General features: G+C 50.6%; 2 protein-coding genes across 4 annotated transcripts in view; one reads left to right on the forward strand and one right to left on the reverse strand.

The window, feature by feature from the left end:
• Positions 1 to 11759, forward strand: part of STXBP1 (syntaxin binding protein 1) — a 66704-nt gene extending 54945 nt beyond the window's left edge. Inside the window, exons 18-20 of one of the 2 annotated variants that reach the window (XM_073314006.2) lie at positions 674 to 828; positions 2523 to 2648; positions 9369 to 9457. In XM_073314006.2, the coding sequence (XP_073170107.1) occupies positions 674 to 828; positions 2523 to 2632 (265 nt within the window). In that variant the 3' untranslated portion in view covers positions 2633 to 2648; positions 9369 to 9457. Of the gene's footprint in view, positions 1 to 673; positions 829 to 2522; positions 2649 to 9368 lie in introns of both variants that reach the window. The other variant, XM_073314007.2, reaches the window with a different exon arrangement.
• A 4626-nt stretch (positions 11760 to 16385) lies between these two features.
• The window catches only part of AKNA (AT-hook transcription factor), a 72234-nt gene continuing 66416 nt past the window's right edge, over positions 16386 to 22203 (reverse strand). For both annotated transcript variants that reach the window (XM_073313988.2, XM_078849041.1), the window contains exon 22: positions 16386 to 21848. In XM_073313988.2, coding sequence (XP_073170089.2) covers positions 21557 to 21848 — 292 coding nt within the window. In that variant the 3' untranslated portion in view covers positions 16386 to 21556. The remainder of the gene's footprint in view (positions 21849 to 22203) is intronic.

Raw genomic sequence — 22203 nt, forward strand, 5'->3', positions numbered from 1 at the left:
CTCTGCTTCAGTATGGAGTTCCCTGCTTCAGTTTCCCCATAGGTACTGTCACTTATTCAAGACTGCAGAGGGAGCAGAAACCAGGAGTCCTGACTCCCAGCCCTATGCTCAGACACTAGATCTGGGAATAGAACCCAGGAATCCTGACTCCCGGCCCTGTGCTCAGACACTAGATCTGGGAACAGAACCAAGGAATCCTGACTCCCGGCCCTGTGCTCAGACACTAGATCTGGGAACAGAACTCAGGAATCCTGACTCCCGGTCCTGTGCTCAGACACTAGATCTGGGAATAGAACCCAGGAGTCCTGACTCCCGGTCCTGTGCTCAGACACTAGATCTGGGAATAGAACCCAGGAATCCTGACTCCCAGCCCTGTGCTGAGACACTAGATCTGGGAACAGAACCCAGGAATCCTGACTCCTGGCCCTGTGCTGAGACACTAGATCTGGGAACAGAACCCAGGAATCCTGACTCCCGGCCCTGTGCTGAGACACTAGCCCACATCTCTCACCAAGTACTGCCCAGAGGAATTCATCTCAGAGGCCTTCACTCTTCTGTAGCAATGAGCAGACATAGGAGTTGATTAGCATGGGGCATAGTGATTTCAAAGCCATCTGGCTGCAGAGACTGTATGTTGTGTTTCACCTCACTCCCTGCTCCCTTCCCTCTCTAGTGCCCGCTATGGACACTGGCATAAGAACAAGGCCCCTGGTGAGTACAGGGCTGGCCCTCGCCTCATCATCTTCATTCTGGGGGGCGTGAGCCTGAGCGAGATGCGCTGCGCCTACGAGGTGACGCAAGCCAGCGGCAAGTGGGAGGTGCTAATAGGTGAGTGCCGCGGACGGTCTGGGCAGAGCCATGCACTGCTCCATCGCACTTTCTGGCTCCATCCCATGCTTCTGTGTCTCACCCTCTCTCTTAAAGCCATTCCTCTCTGTGCCAAAGGCAAGCAGACAAAATCCAGTCTCCAGATGACCGTGTGGGAAGGACTAGTGTCGAAAGCTCATTCCCCCCGCCACACCCACACCCACACCTGAGAACACAGGGTTTGCCCCTACAGACCACTGACCCTTTGAGTCTGGCATCCTGGCTCGGGCAGTGGCCAATACCTGATGCTTCAGGGGAAGGTGACCTCTCTCGCACAGCCAATTTTTCAGTGCTACACAAGGCGGGTGGTTGAGTGGGAGCAAAGGGGAATTTCCTTCCTGACCCCTGAAGTGGTCTGTTTTGGCCCTGAAGCATGAGATTTGATTAATTCGTCTCACACCACAATGGTTTTTATTAGTCAGAAAATGTATGCATCTCCACAGATCTTCTCCACGGCAAATGCTTGGAAGTGCTGCCATAGGGGCAGCACAGAGTGTGTTTATGTCCCAGTGGTAGAGCCAAAATCCAGCTGATGGCAGAGGAGCGAGGAGCCACAAACACACCAGGGGAGAAGGACTGGCTAATGCATGATTCTGACAGGGAGAGACTGGCCTTTTTCTTGGGACAGGTCAAGACTGAAGTGCACCGTGGTGCTCTGTGTCTGCCTGTGCTTTGGGTGGGGGCAGGTCTGGAAGAGCAGGAGCAGGTGTGGGTCCGGTCTGAGGGGGACGGGAGAATCTGCGCCTCATTCTAGTGAGTGCTCTTAGGTCCCCACGTTCCTGAGTATGACATTCACTCCGGCTGGGTTAGCACTATGGGCTCAGTTGACTCCACTCCGGACTGTGCCCTTATCACTGCTCAGCTTGACACACACAAAACGTAGGCCAGCGGCACCCCTCGTGGCTCCTCTAAGCAGTACCTCATCTGCTCACTGGATTTTCTCCATTGGAACATGCACTCCTCACTCCCCTTAACTCCTCCTCTAACCCCCGCAGCCTAGTCAGCCATCTCTCCGTGCCGTCCTGTGTCTTGGGTAACCTCAACATTCTCATGGCACTGTCATATCTCCCGTTAACGTGCTCTCCGGTCTGCGACTCTGTGATCGTTGCATGTGTGTTTAATGTCCCCCGACGATGCTGAGCGTCTCAAACCCTTCCTGGAAGGCAGCAGTTTACCTCCGGGCCTCCTTGCTAAGCAGGGTTCTGACTAAGGTCTAGTCCATTCGATCCCTTCAAGGTTTCTCTCGTATGACCTGGCCCAGCGTCCACTGGAGTCAATGGAAAGACTCCCATTGACTTCAGTGGCCCTGGATCTGGCCTTGGTACTAGTTAGAAGCTTAGCAGCCCAGCAGAAATCTGAGGCAAGGCCTGGGGGAGGAGACAGATGATCGACTGTTGCTGTTGTCTTCATACAACACACCTTGGTTACCCACGGAGGCCCAGTGGTGACCGCGTAAGACCAGCCTCTGAGCTCATGTGTAAATGCACGTGGCATTGCTCATTCAATCATACATTTATCCCCATCTTTCTCTGTGTCTCTCACTGGCTTTTTCACCCATCCTCACCTGCTGTGTATTATGAATATTAGGCCTAAGTTGGAATGTTCCTTTAATTTATTTCTGTTCAAGAAGTCAGCCCGCCTCTGTTCTCTCACAGGTTCTACTCACATTCTTACTCCCACCAAATTTCTTATGGACCTGAGGCACCCCGACTTCAGGGACTCCACTAGGGTATCTTTTGAGGATCAGGCTCCAACAATGGAGTGAGAGCCAAAGAAACAAAGTAAAAGCAGCTTATTAAAGAAAAGAAACTCTTCCACTCGGAAGGGTTTTCTTTGATTCTTCCGTCACTCTTTTTTCTTTAGTTATTATTATTTCTACTCTTCTTTTTTTTTTCTTTTGTTTTTTTGGTTCTTTGATGAGAAAATGCTTGCAGTTCTTACTACCGGTTTGAAAATGTGTCCAGTGCTGCCTCCATTAACCCTATACCATGAATCTCTTTGTGGCCAGAACTTGCCGGCATCCTCATGCCATTAGTTACCCATTACGTAGTCACAGAGATGCAGGTGGCAATGGTTCACTGGCCTTCACTTGACTGGAGAGACGCTTACACTTAAGGCAGCTGAGTGGGGAAAGTGGGGAATCTTGTGATTTGCAGACCGTCAGTGTGTATGCATGGATTTACAGCCCAAGTTAGGCCCTGATGGCACATGCATGGATGTGGAGCGTGAGCTGAGCAATGTGTAGCTGAATCAACAGAGTCCCTTACGTTGGATCCAGAGAGGACCTGCATAGCAGATCGGGTGTTAGGACAAATCATGGTTTCCAGGTGGTAGGGGCCACACAGACTCCTTGTAGCATTCAATAACAGAGTTACATGACTGTTGGATAATAATCACCGCCGCACATCAGATGACTGTCCCCGTCGTTCTGACATTCACTCCACAGGAGAATGTTGGGGTGTTGCCATAGCCTATTTCAATCCTCTGGTGCTAGGATCTGGATGTGGGGGGGATCTGGATGCACAGGGGTTTGTTGGGGAGTTCTGGGTGCAACGGTAATGGGACTCTGCAGAGGGGGTCCAGGTGAAGGTGCTTGGAGTTCAGTGGGGGGTGTCTGTGTGTGTGGGGGGGGGATAGAGTCAGCAGGGGGGTCTGAGTGTGGGGGGTTCAGTGGGGTGGGGATCCAGGTGCAGCTGGTTGGGGCTTAGTGGGGTGGGGATCTGGGTGACTCATTGGGGGGGTCCAGGTGCAGGGGAAGTGGGGCTCAGCAGGAGGGGTTCTGGGTGGGAGGGGTGAGGCTCAGCAGGAGGGTCTGGGTATGAGGGGGTCTGGATACACAGGGGTTGGGCGGATGGGGGAGTAGCTCCCAGTACATTGATCCCTCCCCCTGCAGCTGAGGAGCAATGGGAGTGGGTGGGTGGGTGGGGGGAGTTTGCAGAGCTTCCTGCAATCTGGGGGGCAACCTGAGAGTGGGTCTGACCTGGCCTTAGATGCTGTGTAGGGGAAGAGAAAGTCCTGTCCTCCCCAGCCCAGCCGGGACTAGCAACTGAGCCTGGCGCAGGGTAGGAGCCACCAGCCAGGTCTTTCCCCTCCCACCCCCCGCCCCACAGTGATTTACCTCTCTGCCAGCTGCCCTAGGCACCCAAAACATACTGCTGGGGAGGGTCGCATGACTGCTCTTGTGGCTTCTCGTTGCTTCCCCATCAGAAAGTCATTTTTCTGCGGGGAAGCAAAGAAATCTGTGGGGCACATGAATTCTGTGCGTGCACAGTGGTGCAGAATTCCCCCAGGAATAATAAATGAGGAAAGTGTGAAAGTAGGGGAAAGAATCTTAAAGAGCCCTCCATGCATGTGAGTAGAGCAGCACCAGATGGCACTGGCCTGTTTTCTAAAGGGGATGTGACACTGTCTCCCTGCTCCTGGAAATGCTCCAAGTGCCTCGGTTTATTAGAAGCAGCTGGTGAAGGATCAGGTGAACGAAAGCTGCACTGATGCAGATGTGGCTGGATGTTAATTATTCCTGCCTCTTGCCGGCGAGGTCCTCCTGTCGGTTCCGATCAGGCAAACGCTCGTGTCACCGGTACTGCCACCCTGAGCTGCAGGGCAGAGACAATGCACCTCTGCCCCTCCCAGCACTGCCTGCCCTCCATGTCTGTCGCCCCATCCAGTACATGCTAGGGATTGTCAGTGTGATTATCAAGGTGGCCAGGAGCCCAAGGGCTCCTCTTTAGTTTTGTTTAAACTGGATCCGCTTGCGGGCCACTCTCATCATCTGAACCCAGACCTGTGGCCTACAGAGCTTACAAGTCCGTTCATGCACTGTCCCAACTTGACAGTCCCAAGCAGCCACTGTATTAAAGGGCCACTGTCCATGGCCAGAGGTTGGGTGCAAATGTCATTCAGGTGCAAGGGAGAGAATCAGCTTAATTGGCTTTACCAGACCGTATGTTAGCATCCAGGCAAATATTTCTTCAGTGCAAAGTCTTTTGGTTCAGATTTAAGCATCAACCGCCTCCCCCACTGCCAAGTTTGCCAGGCAAAAGCATCTGAGGAGGCAAGTTTGCTGCACAAATTCACAGCATGACTCTAAATACATTTGCGTTGAAAAACATCCATAGCAATGACATCTCTTCTGCCTCCCTGGGCTGCTCACCTGGCATGCACTGGAGATGCCAGATTGTCTCAGGGTCCCCTGCTTATCACACACCCATGCCCCATCCAGTCTGCAGTCAGACGAGATGGGGACGAGAAATGCTCGGTAGAGCCCAAATGTCTGTGCTGCGCTGTTCAGGACCCGCTTCTTGAACATTGCTCTGGGGTCTGGATCTCTGCTTTCACAGGATGCAAACAGCAAAAGCTTTGTTAAAAGCGAGGCGATTGCTCCGGCCGACCTTAAGTACCCTAGTGGGAGTTTCTCATCGGTGCTGGTGGCATGCCGATTGCAGGCAGGTGGCACAGGGTTTGGTGCTACAGATAGTTTATTTCTTTCAGGGGATGCGTGTCCACATTTTTCGTTGAGCGCGGGGCCCAAACTGGACACAGTCGTCCAGCTGAGACCTCACCAGTGCCCGGAAGAGCGGGACTGTTCCGTCCATGCAGAGAGCCAGTGGCAGAGTCATGGCTAGAACCCGGGTCATTTGCCGTACTGAACATCCCCATCCAGGTGCCTGACCAGGATTTTAGAATAACCAAAGAAGAGGCTGCTCCCAGAGACCCTAGCCCAAGTTTTTATAAGGCATGCTGGGACAGGCCTTTGGGATTTATCCAGTGCAGAGTCCGACGCAGTACGGACAGGAGTAATAAAATGCATAGGCGTGGTATCTCATTGTTGAGTGCCTCGTCACTTGGACCATAACAACTGACGCCCAGTGCCAAGGTCTAATTGCTAGACTGGTTCTCAACCAGGGGTACGTGTAGTCCTGGGGGTACTCTGAGCTCTTCCAGGGGAACATCAACTCATCTAGCTGTTTGCCTAGTTTTACAACAGGCTGCATGAAAAGCACTAGTGAAGTCAGAATAAACTAAAATTTCATACAGACAATGACTTGTTTATACTGCGCTATAGACTATACACTGAAATGTAGGAACAATATTTATATTCCAATTGATTTGTTTTATAATTATATGGTAAAAATGAGAAAGTCGGCAATTTGTCAGTAATAGTGGGGCTGGGACACTTTTGTAGCTTTACGTCTGATTTTGTAAGCAAGTAGTTTTTAAATGAGGTGAAACTTGGGGTACACAAGACAAATCAAAGAGGGACAGTAGTCTGGAAAGGTTTGAGAACCACTAGACTACACAGCCTTGCAGTTAGACCACGGGACTGTGAGTCAGGAAAACTAAATTCTGGTCCTGAGGCTGCCACAGTTGTGTACATCATTGAGTACATCATTCTGCCTTTCTGTGCTGCAGTTTCCTCACAATGGGGATAACAGCCCCGAGCCTCCAGGAGGTTTAGGCACCTGCCCCCCATTGATTTCATTGCAGAGGGGCAGGGACAGAAGAGAAGAGAGGGAAGCTCTCACATATAGCAGCATTTATCCCCAAATACTTCAGGAGTCACTTAGGCCCAGATCCTGAATTGTATTTAGGAGCCTAACTCCCACTGATTTCAATGTAGGCACCTAAATACCCTTGGGGATGTGAGTCAGTGATATTTACCTTCCTTTGTGAAATGCCTTGAGATTTCTGGATGAAAAGCTGTATAAAAGCGCCACGTATTTTAACAGTGCTGCCAACTTTCACAGTATTAGCTGTTTTACTTAAAGCCCCAGCTCCAGGAGTCATGTGATTAAATGAGACGCTCGTCTTTCACGTTTGTCTTTTAAAGTATGTTTCTAGCCAGCCTGGTTGCAGAGGAAAGCTTGAAAACACGAGCCCCTAAGGCCTCAGAAACTGGAAGGCAACTAAAAAGAACCCCCAAAGTGTATGACTCTCTAAAATATCATGATGTTTGCAGCCTGACCCATGATTTCTGAATGCTTTGGGATGGCAATCAGATACAGGGACCTAGGGGATCTTCAGGCCCCTCGGACTTTTTCTGTAGCAGATAATTTTCTTGGGATCTATGTGACGAAGGTGACGATTCCAGCACCGGGAGGGCTGCTCTCTCTTTTGGAAGAGCTCCAGCATCTTGCCAGTCGTTTCTCTTTCTCCAAGAGGGCAGCTCGGCCTGCCGAGCACAGGATTGGCAGACTCAGGTGTGAAAAACAAGTCAACCCAGATGGTCGGCTTCCTTCCAGTGATGCCTACATCTCTGGTGCTTTACAAGCAATATGGCAAGGAGTCTGGGGGGAGAGGCCAGGGGGCTCCCAGAAGGAAATAAAGCAGATCTGCTGTGGGGGGTGGGTGGGATTTGCCCAGGTTGCCTCTCCTCGCAGTATATGAGCTGCTGTTCATATTGCAGGGAGCAGGGTTAAAGCGACAGAGTGACAAGACCTTCTTTCTCCCCCACCCCCTCCTTTCTTGCCTTATGCAAGAGAAACTCGCAGTTCACTCTTGCTGAGGCTTGAGACAAGGGGCCGAGTCTGTGGGGCAAACCTGGTGCGGATGAGGATGAGCCAAATCGCCACACATCTGTCCCCTCCCTCCACCCTGCAGCCGCTCAGCCAGGGTGAGACCATTCTGTAGAGCAACCAAGCGTGGGGACCCCGAGCCCAAATTCGGATGCAACTCTCTGCATTAACCAAGTGTTTCGGATACACTGTATACCCGCCTTTCCCCACCGCTGACGTGAGCCAGAGTAGAGGGGGGTGGGTAACATGGCTTAACTCCTCCACTGAAAAGAGTCGGATGGGACGCCTCCTACTCCCTGGTGCACGTGTGTGCGTGTCACAAAACCACCAGATGCAGTTGGGTACGGTGGGCAGTCCCAGCTCGGGAGAGTCCCTGGGGTGGGAGTGGATTTGTCTATGCCTTAGGCAGGGGCTGGGAGTCATTGCACTGGGCTGGAGTTGGGTTCCCTGTATAAATATCATGAGGTGGGAGCGATCAGGGGCCTATTTCTGGTTTCATGTACAGCAGGGAGATGTGGGAGTAATTCCGTTGACCTCAATGATGTTGCGGCTGTCTGCTTGGCCATACCATGCATACAGTCTTGGATATCTTAGCCTGGTGCCTGGCAAGGCCAGGGACTGAGCTGCATGGATGCTGAACGGGTGCCATGAGGGAGAGTCAGGAGAGGTTCCTGCTGCAGTGATCAGTTCCCAGTTTCAGAGGGCAGCTTGTGAAGGCTTCCCACTCCCGTTCCCTGCTCTTTCTCTTCTCTGGCCTGTTCCAGCATCTCCTGCCGCTGCACCCAGCGAGCGACTGGCACCCTCTCTACCCAAGGATGCCGTTCGCTGCTGGCAAAAGGAACCAGCCCCACTGACACACCTTGATTTCCTCCCTTATGTAAGGATGTAGGCCCAGCCCGTGGCTGAAGGTTCTTCTGCCTGCCTGTATAAGTCTAGCTTCCTGCGACCCCCCTTTCTCCTCCGCGCCTGTTCTCCATCTTTCCAGGGAGGCACATTTTCAAGTGCTGACGACTTTCCATGTGGGTCTCCTCTCCCGCCCGAGATGGCGGCGGCCGTGGTGGTGGTTGTGTCTTTCCCCGAGGGCTGCCATTGCACGTGCCGTCCTCATGCGCCACGCACCACGCCTGCCACTCCATGCACGCCATGCCGTCCATGCCCCCACCACACCTTCCATGCCTCATTCCGTTGCTGAACCTAGTTCTCTTGCGGAGAGGCCTCCGTCTATTTCTTTTTCTTTCCTTTATCGTTTTCCGCAATAGAGACACTCTTAGTGCCGTAGGCAGCCATTTTTGCAAGCATTTCCAATACCGTGCTCTCTGTGCAAGGTAAGGCCTCAGGGATTAGAATTGGCCTCCGCTCGCCTGGCCAAGGCAGTGACCATCGCTGGGGAGGGAGGGCAGGTTCAGGGGCAGGGGATGCCCTTGCGGGGGGAGGGTGGGGGGGTGCACACACGCTGCTCTCACACAATGCCTGCTCTCTCTCTCTCTCTCTCTCTCTCCCCCTCGCTTCCAGAGCAGTAGCGAGCATGGTGCGCGCTTTACAGCCGAAGCAGTCCAGCTGCGTTAGCGAACGCCCGCCAGGCCCTGTCATCCCCTCCCATCCCTACTATAGACATGGGGCCACCCATACAGCCGCGAGGGAGCATGGAGGGCGGACGGGGGGCTCTGCCACCAAGCCACACGCCTCTTTCTCTGGCAGCCCAATGAGGTGCCGATCCAAGTGTGGACGTACGCTCAGCTGCGAGGGCGCACCCTCCCATGCTCAGACTGGCCGTACCAAAGCCCTCCAATGGGAAGCTCATTCCCTCCCCAGCACCTGAAACACCAACCTTAACTTTGCTGCCTCGGCCGTCACTATGCGGGGGGAGCAGGGCTGCCCAGGCCCTTTCTTAGATGGGGTGCACAGGCTGGATCGCAGCGTGAAAGCTGCCGAACTGACCCTTCAGAGTGCTAACGATCTACCCGTCCTTCCCTCTGCCTCCCACAGGGTCCACTCACATCCTCACCCCGCAGAAACTGCTGGACACGCTGAAGAAACTGAATAAAACAGATGAAGAAACCAGCAGTTAAAACAAAACAAAGCAAACAAAAGGACGACGACTCCACCTTCCTGGCTTATGGCAGTCCTCCCGTTGGCTGTCCCGCTAACCGTTACTTTGCTGAGCCACGGCTCCATCTCCAGCCCCGAGCTTTCTCCCTGTTCTTGTTTCTAGAAACCTGCCCACCCCCACTTGCCCCTCATTTTAAGCAAAAGTGTTTGTGTTGGGGAGTGGGGGGCAGGGAAGCGGACACAAAATGCATTGTGTTTAAAAAAAGAAAAAACCCTAAATGCAAAAATATTTATGCTCTATGTATGTATCCCAAAACCACAAACCAAACTCATTTTCAAATAACCCATTTACCCATCGCTATAGAAGAATTTTCCAAAGCGTTTTTCCAGGCTGGATGGATGCACATGAATTATTTACAGCGATGTGTGCTTGTCCTAACCCAGATGCAAACACAACTGCTCCATATAGGGATTTGCTCGAATACGGACTTGGTAGAGTTCTTTCCGTTACTGCTGTCATTGGGGTTTTTTCTCCATTTTTTTGGGGGGTGTATGTGATTCTTAAAGGTGCAGTTATTTTGTGTTTCCTGCAGGAATATGTTAAATTGGGGGTTACCCATAATTCCAGCAAACCTGTCCCCAAATCTTCTGCGGCATCCTCTGCTGACAGAAGTTGACCAGCCCTCCCCTCTCCCCCAGCAAGGTTCAGGTGAGCACATCTGGACAGATCAATCAGATTGCTGCTGGGAGGGGTGACCTCTTGCTTTGCATGCGTAGGCGGGGCTTCTGAGAACAGCCAATCAGGACTTTGTTTGAGAGGTGGGGATTAGATTTGCATGTACCAATAAGGTGACCAGACAGCAAATGAGAAAAATCGGGACAGAGGGTGGGGGTAATAGGAGCCTATATAAAAAAAAAGACCCAAAAATCGGGACTGTCCCTATAAAATCCGGCCATCTGGTCACTCTACATACCAATCAGCTCATTGGTCTAACTAGGCTGGTAGCCTGACTCTGCAGGTGGTCATTGCTTGATGTTTCAGAGGAAGGGGTAAAAGCCAAACGGTGCACCGCGCTGACTGGGGGGAGAGGGGTAGAAATGGGGGAAATGGCTGAGCTCCGGTCAATGATTGGGCAGTTGGGACTAGAGACTAGCCCCCCCCCCAAGCTTTAAATTGGGATTCTAGGGTTATTTTGCAGACAGAAAGAAGGGACATTTTAGCCCTACCTCTCACCACAAAATAACACCCCCTAGAGGCGGAGTCCAAACCTGCTGTTGCCCAGACATCCTTGCTAGTTAGGGCTGCACTATACTGCATCCTTTATCCAATGGTTTAAACCTTTTCCTTCCTAGCCTGAGTTTGGCATATTCCTTAAAGAAAAAAAAATATAAAAATATATCTGTATACGGACATATTTTTGTTAAACGTGTGGGGTCAAAAAAGTCTCTCTTTGCTTGCAAAAAAATTAATGAAACCAAGACTGTTTATATCTCCGTATTGAAGTTAAAAAAAAAAAGAAAAGAATAAAAAAAATAAGCTAAAGGCCGTCACCTCCTCAGTACCTCTTAAGATCCCGTCCGCACTGGCCCTAGTAGTGCCTCCCCCGTTCGTTTCTGCTGTTGTCGTCCAGTAGTGAAATGTTCATGACTGTGGAAATTGCCCAAACTCTCCCAACCCGGCCTCCCCATGTCCATCTCTCACAGCGGACTGTGTGTATCTTAGTTACGGTGTCTTGTGATGTTTTTACAAGCTTGGCGTACAGTGGGTAAACTAGACCTTGTTACTTTTCCTCAAATTATTTCCTTTTCCTTTCGCCCGCCACCTCTGCTCTGCGATAGTTTAGGGGTCCTTCCCCCCCCCTCCCCGCCCCAAAGGAATTGAACCCCTCCTCCCACCCTGGCCTTCCCAAATAGATCTCTCGGTTTCATAGGTGTTTCGATTTTTTCCTTGTCATCTCCCCTGTTCCTGGCCCATAACATTAGATAAGGGCAAAGGCTGTAAACATTTGCACTGATATTTGTTCGTTATCTCTTGCCCCTTCCCCTCGTTTTTATTTTTTTTAAATTAGCGTTGTACTTGATTCGGGATCTTGTCTGTTGGACATTTATTGCTTTTTTCTGTTACAGTTATTTATATAAACAAATAATTTATCAAAAAGGAAACATTTTAAAAGCATCTTGTCTTGGAACTTGTTTACCTAGAAACTTACTGGAATCTTAAGTGTTTGAAAAGTGTTGAAGCACAAACATATATCATCTGTGTATATCTGTTCTTCTGTACGAAAGCACTCGAGTCAATAAATAAATACGCTCCCATACATGGTGCAAGAGGCTGCCTAGTGGGTCTTCTGTTGGGGGCGGGGAGGGGGAAGGAAGGTTGGTTAGAACATGAAGAGAGTGCCCCCCCCTCTAGCCCCACTCTCGGAAGCAGATCTGGTTGCAAAACAGAGGGTGGAAAACATTGCAACTTTTATTGTTCATTCCCCCTCCCTTTTCAGAGGTTGAAATTTTGATCCACTTTCATCAATTTCAATGAATCCACAGCCGATTAAAAAAAAAATATTCACAGATGTCATCAATCCCCCCAGACCTGAAGAAGAGCTATGTAGCGCCAAAGCTTGTCTCGTTCACCAACGGACGTTGGGCCAATAAAAGATATGACCTCACCACCTTGTCTCTTTAATATCCTGGGACCGACACGGCTACACCAACACTGCACCCATCAGTTCCCCATCTCACTCCCTCACCTGCCCCAGCCCACCTCCTGACGCCCCATTTGTCTGTGAAAGTCAAAATGTTGACAGAATAATACGGAGACTTGCAGCAGCTCTAAGCTTTGCAGAATTTTCTACTAGGACTGCAGGATTGGCCACACTGGGTAAGACCCATCCCGGCTGGTACCCAGCCCCCAATCAATGCTTTAATAATAATACCTTGCTCTTTCATAGGACTTTGCCTCAATAGATCTCAAAGCGCTGCACAAGGGAGGTCAGTATCAGGTGGGGAATCAGGACCAGAGCGGGACCGTGACCTGCCAAGGTCACCCAGCAGGCCAGTGGACAGCTGAGCCTAGAATCTATGTCCCCTGAGTTGCAGTCCAGTCATTATGCACTCTAGCCATTAGGTCACACTGCCTCACCTGCTTATAAGGCAGAGGTAGGCAAACTACCATCCGGTCCCTGAGCACCTGGCCCGGGAGGCTAGCCCCCGGCCCCTCCCCAGAGCCTTCCCTCGCCATGCCATTCTGCTTCCCTCCCCTCAACCTCCCACCCCCAACACCCATTGTGGTCATCTGCACATGCCCAGAGACCTTGCGCCAGTCTCCACCGAGAGTGGGCAGCCGGGAAGCTCGGGGGGAGGGGGATGCTTGCGGTAGCTGGGTGCAATGGGGTTGAGCAGCTGAAGGAATGGGAGAGCCTGGTGTCCATGTTCGGGGGGAGCCTGCAACCAGTATTGGGGTCCCGCCAACAGGGGCTGCTGGTGCTGCCGCTGGATGGCTCTGAGCTAGCAGGGAGAGCCGAGGGCCCTCGAGCTGCCCGTTCAGCGGGCACTACAATGGCACCAGTCCCCGTGGCCGTGCGATGGCAAGGTCATGGCTGCTGCGTGCCCGGCTGTGGGCGAGCAGGGGGGCAGGTGTGACAGGGGAGGGCAGGTGGGAGTGTCAAATGCCACGCCTGACACTGGGTCCCGGCCAGCAGTTGGAGAGACTGGGTTAGTCATTGTGCACCTGATAAAGTCATTGGGCACTTTGCCCCTGAATTCCTCAGGCTCATGCTGTCTGCTGTGTACAATGGAGGCCTGCTACATCCCTAGCAGGAGGGACACTGCAGTAAGCACGTCGCTGAAATCAGGAGCCTTACCTCAAGCAACTGCGCCCCCCACCCCGCCGCGCTCAGGGGCACTGGGCTGCATGCAGAGGGTCGTCTGATAAAGAGCACTGCACTGTTTGCGATGGGAAAGAGCTAAAGAAACGCACTGAGTGTGCGAACACCTGCGAGGAGTGGGGAAAGCAGAGGTCATGGAAACAAACCTTGAGCCTGTCGAGGTAGCAGTTCCAGAGCTCCCCAGGGCAGAGCTGTTACACGGCGAATCCTAGCTCCCACCTGCGTGAACTCCCAAGGCCTGGTAAGTCTTATGTCTCTGCACACACGGTCCACTAGAGGCCCCCCCCCCACCTTCCTGCATGTAGGGTACACTGCTCTGCGCTGTGGCCCGTTCATCTTCTTGGAGCTGGCGGGAAAAATTGTCTGCCACCAGTTGTCACGGAGTCCCTGGGCGATGCTCTGGAACTGGTCCCCATGAAGCCAGTCAGGACTCTGGGGAAGTCTCCTCCTTTCTGAGAGCAGCCTGTCTGCAGGACACACAGCTCACACAGCTTCCACCTTCCTGGGTCTGACCTCGGAGCATTCAGCATCCTCTGCCCCTCCGTGCGCTTCCCACAGCGAGTCCGCCCAGGCAGGGTCCTGGGGAAGCCAGAGGGTCCTGCACCCCAACTCTGCAGTCAGACGTGACTCTCAGCCAGCCAGTAAAACAGAGGTTTATTAGACAACAGGAACACGGTCTAAAACAGAGCTTGCAGGTGCAGAGAACAGGACCCCTCAGCCGGGTCCATTTTGGGGGGCAGTGAGCCAGACAACCACATCTGCACTTCACGCCATGTCCCAGCCAGCCAACTTCTGATGAGAAAATGTAAGGCAAATTTTGCCATTTCCCCCTCCTCCCCATCTCACTTTCCAGCCAACTCCCTATTGTTTTACAGGCAGAAGGGCCTGGAGGATCAACACACACTGGGGTTGTGGCAGGTTTCAGAGTAGCAGCCGTGTTAGTCTGTATCCGCAAAAAGCGGAGGAGGACTTTGTTAGTCTCTAATGTGCCACAAGCACTCCTTTTTTGTGGGGGTTGTGGTAGTTTATGATCTGAGATGAGGTCAGGCTGGACTTAGCTGTCTAATACAAGCCCCTGGTGCTGGGGGAAGGGATCTGTGGAATCTTTCCAGCTGTACAATAGGGCCTGGATGCCTTATCATAATCATAGAATATCAGGGTTGGAAGGGACCTCAGGAGGTCATCTAGTCCAACCCCCTGCTCAAAGCAGGACCAACACCCACTAAATCATCTCAGCCAGGGCTTTGTCAAGTCGGGCCTTAAAAACCTCTAAGGATGGAGATTCCACCACCTCCCTAGGTAACCCATTCCAGGGCTTCATCACCTTCCTAGAGAAATAGTGTTTCCTAATATCCAACCTAGACCTCCTCCACTGCAACTTGAGACCATTACTCCTTGTTCTGTCATCTGCCACCACTGAGAACAGCCGAGCTCCATCCTCTTTGGAACCCCCCTTCAGGTAGTTGAAGGCTGCTATCAAATCCCCCCTCATTCTTCTCTTCTGCAGACTAAATAACCCCAGTTCCCTCAGCCTCTCCTTGTAAGTCATGTGCCCCAGGCCCCCTAATAATTTTCGTTGCCCTCTGCCTTGGCTACGTGCTCCAGAATTAGGCCCCTTTATCCATTAGCCAAGGTATTCCCCTAACGGGCTGAGGAGCTGGTGTGCCCCAGGCAAGCACCCATGCAGACGGGCAGGATACTGGTCCAGACAGAGGGAATCATAGTGCCAGCAGGACATAGCAGCTTAGCCATCGTCCCTGCACATTTCAGATGGCTAGCCACCTCCCTGCTCAGCCAAGGCATTGGCAGAGCTGGTGGAGGCCTCCGACCACCCTTGCAGCTATCCTAATTTACGACGAGACCCAGGGACATTGCCACCCCATGCTCTGGGCATCCATAAACCTCTGACTGCCAGAAGCTGAGATGGGACCACAGGGGGTGGATCACTCAATCACTGCCCTGTTCTGTTCATTCCCTCTGAAGCACCCGGCCCCGACTACTATTTGGAAGACGGGATATTGGTCTGAATGGACCATTGGTCCGACCCAGCGTGACCATTTCCAAGTTCTTCTGCCACAACTGCATAGGGGAAACTTCCATTGCTCCTGGCTGCCCCACATTTCCAGGCTATGGTTGGGTTACAGTGGATAGCTATCCATTGCTATCGTTGGGTTACAGTCAAAACACACCATATGCTGGCTCTCCTGAATATCGGCAGGTTTCTATGCCCTCAGCGACCTCTGGATAATCAGCGTGGCCTGTTGTCCTTTTCCATCCCTTTATCTCAATGGAGCATGGTTAGTTTTAAAATGGTGGATGCATGGAGGATGTTGGGAGCTATGGAAAAGTCTGCAACAGAGTACATCCAATCCCATCCAGGAACCTAAATGCCATAGGCTTGCCTTTGCTTGCGCTGTCCCTAAGAGATACCAGCCTTGTAAGGGTGACTGAGTGGCTCAGATTCTGATCTCAGCAGCACTGGGGAGAATTGGAACCCCTAGTGGGGGTGAAATCAGAATGGCCCCTTGGCCCGCAATCAGGAGTTGGAAACAAAGTAGCCTTTCCACTGGTGACCCCAAACTGAAGCTAAAGCTTGGGAGACAGGTAGCGTGGTCTAGTGGGCAGGGCATGGGCATCACGCCAGATTTTTAAAAGTACTAGTGAGATTTTCAAAAACACCTAGGCATCTACTTCCCATTGGAGTTAAGTGCCTAGATGCTTTTTAAAATCCTCATCAGTATCTATTTGCATCCTTAAGCACCTAAATACCATGAAAAAGCTGGGCCTTTAGATTCAGGACCCCTGGGATCTATTCTCTGCTCTGCCACTGACTTGCTGTGTGACCTTGGACAGTCACTTCTCCTCGCTGTGTCTCTCGTTTCCCTCCCAGCCACTGTTTGTCTTAGCTATTTAAGTCTTTGAGGCAGGACTGTTTCTAACTATGTGTACGTACAGCCCCAAGCACAATGGGACCTCCCAGCCACGGCAGTAATGTATAAGTAATAGCTAGCTGGAAGGCTGGGTTCCCTGAAGCTCAAGGCTGTAGCCAAAACACACAAGAGAGACACGGTTTGAAAAACAAACAAATTTATTTCATTAAAAAATAGGCAATTATCTCGTTACAAAATACCGTCAAATGGCTCTGCTAGTTCATTACAAAACCAGGAGATGCTGAAAACGTAACCATCACTTCTTGTTCTTGCAGTTCCTAGAATTAAATACACACACCCGGATGTCTTGTGTTCTCCCAGCGAGGCTGCATTAACCACAGTGTCCTGGTTTCAAGAGCTTGGGGGCTCTTGGCCACAGTACAACCAGCTTTGCGATAAGAAAACAAGGACATGTGCAAAATTCAAAGCTGTGTGTGCAATTCCTCTATAAGTCAATGGCATTGCATCCTTCAAAACCAGGCCTGAATTTGGTCTGCCAAATGGAAGCCTCTTCTAGCAATCTTTTTTTTTTAAAGAAAACCTCACACAGAATTACTTCACTCTAAGCAAAGCTTTCACATTTCAACGAGAATTGCTCAGGGCGCTGCACGGAAACGGGGCCTCTCTTTGTCCCTCACTATACAGCCGAGGCTGTTGTCAGTGGGTTCCGTTGTCTACATGGACAGAGGTTCTCACACAAACACACATTTTAAGAAACTGCCCCCCAAATATCCCCCAGAGTTCAGTTCAGACCAGCTCTGTTAAGCTACTCCATTTTTTGTCAGCGGTTGTTTGAGATGAGTTTCACTATGCAAGCTCTGAAGCTTTATGGATCGACCACAACTTCCCCTTGTTCCAGGACTCTGTCTGTGATGGGACATAATTTCAGTGGCTCTGTGAGGTCCCTAAAAAGAGTGAGACCTGATAACTTGCCTTGTGCATTAAAAACAGCCACAACTGGATTATAATACTACTAAAAAAAAATAAGCAATAAATCATTTTTAAAACGGGGCACTTGGGGTAGGTCCTACATATAAACAAAGCCACACGTTCAGGATCAATTCCCAAAACCCTTTACTTCATGATTTTTCTGAGACTAACCCTTCCCCTGAAGTAGGGTGACCAGACAGCAAGTGTGAAAAATTGGGACAGGGTGTGGGGCATAATAGGCTTCTACATAAGACAAAGCCCCAAATATCGGGACTGTCCCTATAAAATCAGGACATCTGGTCACCCTACCCCCAAGAATGTTCTGATTGTAGTCAATGAGAGTTTGGTCTTCAGCAGGGATTTTGAGATATGGCCTGATGATAGATGGCTTGTGTGCACAGTTACATTTGTGCCAGGCGAAACGTGTGTCATGGAGCGTGGTACAGACCCTGAGCGGAGATGTGGAAAGACGAGGTTATTATCTCTCACAGAGGCCAAAATGGTGACTTTTTCCCATACGCTGTAGCACATAGTCTAAGGCCTAGGTCAAGATTTTGAAAAGTAACTCGAGCTTAGGAGATCCTTAAGTTTGGGATGTCCAGCTTGAGCCATCTGAAAGGGGGCTGATTTTTGGAGGTGCTGATAACCTGCCCTCTGAAATTCAGCCATCTTTAAAGGGTGTAGGGTTGGGCACCAAAAATCACTAGTCACTGTTGAAAATCTTGTCTGCACATAAGCCTGCCCGGGTTTGACTAAAGGTGTGACTTTAAACCAAGGCAAGAGTGTGCACGTACACACACCCTCTTCTAATTGGGTTCCAGCTTATCATGATTTACCTTGCACTTCTAAATTTACCAATGCAAGCCTGGTTTAAAATCAATGAGTGTCCACATAGCGATTTAGTTTTATCTAAAGGGGGTTCCAAAGAGGATGGAGCTCGGCTGTTCTCGGTGGTGGAAGATGACAGAAGGAGCAACGGCCTCAAGTTGCAGTGGGGGAGGTTTAGGTTGGATATTAGGAAACATTATTTCACTAGGAGGGTGGTGAAGCCCTGGAATGGGTCACCTAGGGAGGTGGTGGAATCTCCATCCTTAGAGGTTTTTAAGGCCTGGCTTGACAAAGCCCTGGCTGGGATGATTTAGTGGGTGTTGGTCCTGCTTTGAGCAGGGGGTTGGACTAAATGACCTCCTGAGGTCTCTTCCAACCCTAATCTTCTATGATTCTGTGGTGTTAAACCAGTGCAACGTCTGTGTGTGGACAAGCCCCAAGCAACCTTAACTCCCACGCCCAGGCTCCATCCCCTCGTGGGGTTTAGATGGCACTTGAGCGTCAGACAGTTCAGTGTTTAAAGGGATGGTCAAACTCTCCCTACGTTGCTGATTTGGAAACTAGAGTAAGTACCACTTTTGCTGGAAGAGTTTGAATGACCTGTTCACGAAACAGCCACCCAAGCTGGAATAAGGGAAAGGATCTGCTCGGACAGCTTTTGAGAGTTAAATCTACTGCATTTTAAATTTCGACGGCATGACGTACCACAGGGAGCAATGTCGGGATGTACCTTCATTCAGAGATTTCCTCCTATGTCCAAGCACGTGCTTTGATCCATGCTAACATGCAACAGGATACAGTCTCAACAGTACCTGTGCTATATTCTCCTTCTGCAAAGTCCTGATCAAGTCCTATTATCAGACCAGCAACTGGCTGCTACTGCATTGTAGAGGGAGCCTGTTCCTACCTTTTCAAGGAGGCTTGATTGGTTGGTGACCCTCTGGCCCCAGCCCCAATGCAAACATGCACCATTTGCACAGACAAGGACCATTATAGGCTGGAGCAGAATTTGCTCACCACCCCTCACAGATTTAAAAGCACACACACAGTAAGAACAGTTTTTAAAAAAACAATAAATTACATGTAAAAAGTGAAATGCCCTAAGGATTATGTTGAATATATATACACACACGTACACACACAGAGACACACACAACCAAAACCTGAAGAGAGAGTGATTTAGCCACTCACCAGCTACCACAATGAGAAATGTTCCATTAAAAATATTAACATGCAAACAGGCGCGTCTTTAAGGGGATCAAACAGCTTGATATAAGCCAAACCCGAAATCTAAGTTGGCAGAAAGATCTGTGGTTTTAAAGGGACAGTGTCCAATTTTGGCTAAAACTTTTTTTTTTTTTTTTAAGGGGGGATTTACAAACCTAGATGACAATCCTGAAATCAGATCCTAGATAGAGAGATAGGTAGATAGAGAGATGGTTATTATGGGAATGGATGGACAGACAGGTGGATAGAAAGAGAGACTCCTACACACATGCAAAAACCTTACTGATTTTCAGCGTGGCTGAAATTTTTCCATCTGAATTTTTATTCCAATGAAAAAATCACCTTCCTCCCCAGAAAAACCCTGAACATTTTCGCAGATGTGTGGTTGGGGTGGTGGTTGTAATTTTCCAACTTTGGAACAGTATTTTTATTTTTTTTTGCTTTACATTTTTCAATTATTGATCCCTCTAGCGCTTACTTTCTTTTTTCCTTCCTCCTTTGTCTTTTCAGTGGCAGCAGAGAAAGAAGGAGAAAGAAAGGGGGAAGAACCAAAAACTGAAATATTTCTGGCTGTAGATTTTTTCCAGTGGAAAGTGGGAAAACGTTGACATTTTTCACTAAAAAATGTACAGAAAATGAACACTTGCGTGACACTTACATATTTTTCTATCAGCTCTCGTCAAGGGGGGGGGGAGAGGAGAAGGGGATGGCACCCTAGTTAGTGGATCTGATTGCAGGTTTGGGTCTTCATCTCCACAGAAATGGTTGTGAGAGTTCAAAATAAGTGCCAATGAAAGCAAGGTTAAACCAAAAAGTGACGCAGCATTGGCCAGCTCCAGCACTGGGCTAGCCCGGGAGAATCAGTGCGGGGATCTAATCGCGTGGCTGACCTTCAAGAGGTGCTGAGCTCCTATGACTTCTCCCAAATTCAAGGAGAAGCAAGAGTGCTCAATGCCTCTCAGGATCAGGCCTTAGAAACAGAAAATGAAACTGACCGTTTGTGCTTCCTTTCCCCCACAGCAAAGCCAGAAACAGCAGATATGGTGAAAATTACCAAAGAAGTGGCTAAAAATTGTTTCCGCTCCAATCATCTAAACTGCTGGGATGGGCACGTCTTATCTGGACAATGTTCCTTTAACCCTTTGCCTGCTGCTGCCCAAAGACTGATCCCTCCCGGGCTGTGGACTGCACCCCCTAAGGCACTCGAAGAGTTAATAGACATGCGATTGCAGCTTTGGAGCTGGTCAGACAGGGTGGGATGAACCCCTGGTCTGGTGAAGATGGCGCCTAGGGCTTGCCCTGATGGGAATGTCCTTCATTTTTTCCAACAACAGCCAGGAGCAACCAGGTAGAAAAACAATAAAATTCCACATAAACATCTGATCCTCCTCCATTCACCTTTGAGATGAACGTAGAAAAAGAGAGATATGTATCCTGTCCTCACAAGCACTCTGAGGTAACCTTTGCTGCAAGGGGAGCCTTATTCTGATAGGGCCTACACAAAACAAGAGCGACGCGTGAAAAGGCTCAGCTTGTAAACAGAGCTTGTCCCAGCTGGGCTGTGCCTCGGTAGCCCTCTGACGTGGTGTACTGGGACAGATCCACATGGAAATGGATTGATTTAGCAACGCAAGGTGGGGTAAGGACCAAGTGGGAATTTCTGCAAGGGGCTAGGGGTGGGATCTCACAGTGCGATGGTAAGCCATTGGCTGGTGTCCATCTCCAAGCTGGCCAATAGGGAGAAGGGGAAGGGGAGTTAAAATGATACTTAAAAGTAGGGTGTTCTCTAGGGACAAGGCCAGGGGGATTCTAAAGTGCGGGTCTCAGGCTCCCGGGAGGCCAGGGCAGCTCTCTGCCCAGCCACGTGTCCCGAGGTTTTCACTGTCTTCCTTCATCTTAACATTTGATCCTTTAAGAAAACCACCAACAACCGAAAGCTACTGGCCAAGAGGAGAGGGGCAGGTGAGATGCCCCAGTGCAACGGCAGCTCCGGTCCCGCTGAGCAGAGAGGCTTGAGGCTGAAGGCAACTGTAACATGCGGGCTGAGGAGGCTCTGGAGAAGGGTGGAGAGAGGACTCTGCAGACTTAGCTTCCTCTGCGGATCCCGCGCGGAGACTCCAGTATGTCACAGGCTCCGCAGGCCCTGGAGGATGGCTCTCCAGCCCTACTGGAAGGAGTGGGAAGCTGAGGGACAGCCTAGGCATTCTTTGGCAAATCAGTTCCCCAGATGTATGCTAGGGGCTTATCTCCAGATGTTTGGAGAGGCTCAGCCTGCCAGCTCAAACTGTCCTCGCCAGGCCCCAGAGGACGCCGACTCCAGGTTCTGTCAGAAGAGGCAGGATCCCCTCAGGCGCCTTGCCTTGCTCAGTTCAGAGGTCAGCGACCTGTTCATTTGCTTGGTGGTGAATGTCATGCTCTTGGCGGCTTCCACGGCCTGGCTCAGGGACCAGTTGAGGTCCTCCAGGTCGTCAAAGTCAAGCATCAGGGAGTGGTGGCGACCATGGGTTTGCTGCCGGGCGGCCCAGGGCTTCAGCTCTGCCACTCTGTACTCACTGGAGTAATGGGCAGCCAGGCCAGCTGAGCCGGGGACTGAGGTAGGTGCTGGTGGAGAACAGTAGCTGGAAAAAACACCAAAACAAAGACTAAATACAGTGCGCTGAGGGAGGAACAAGTAAATCTAGATCATCTGACAGGCGTTTGTCCAACCTGTTCTCCAAACCCTCCAGGGATGGGGATTCCGTGACCTGTTCCAGCGCTGAACTACCCTCAGAGTTAGAAAGTTTTGCCTAATATCTAACCTGAATCTTCCCTGCTGGAAACTAAGCTGATTACTCGTTGTCCTATGCTCAGTGGACCCGGAGAACAATTGATCACTGTCCTCTTTAAAACAACTTTTTCCGTATTGGAAGGCTTATGCCCTCCTCAGCCTTCTCTTCTCTAGACTAAACGTGCCCCCTTTTGTATCCTTTCCTC

Source organism: Lepidochelys kempii, chromosome 16 (assembly GCF_965140285.1).
Source record: "Lepidochelys kempii isolate rLepKem1 chromosome 16, rLepKem1.hap1, whole genome shotgun sequence".
NCBI classification, from domain to species: domain Eukaryota; kingdom Metazoa; phylum Chordata; order Testudines; family Cheloniidae; genus Lepidochelys; species Lepidochelys kempii.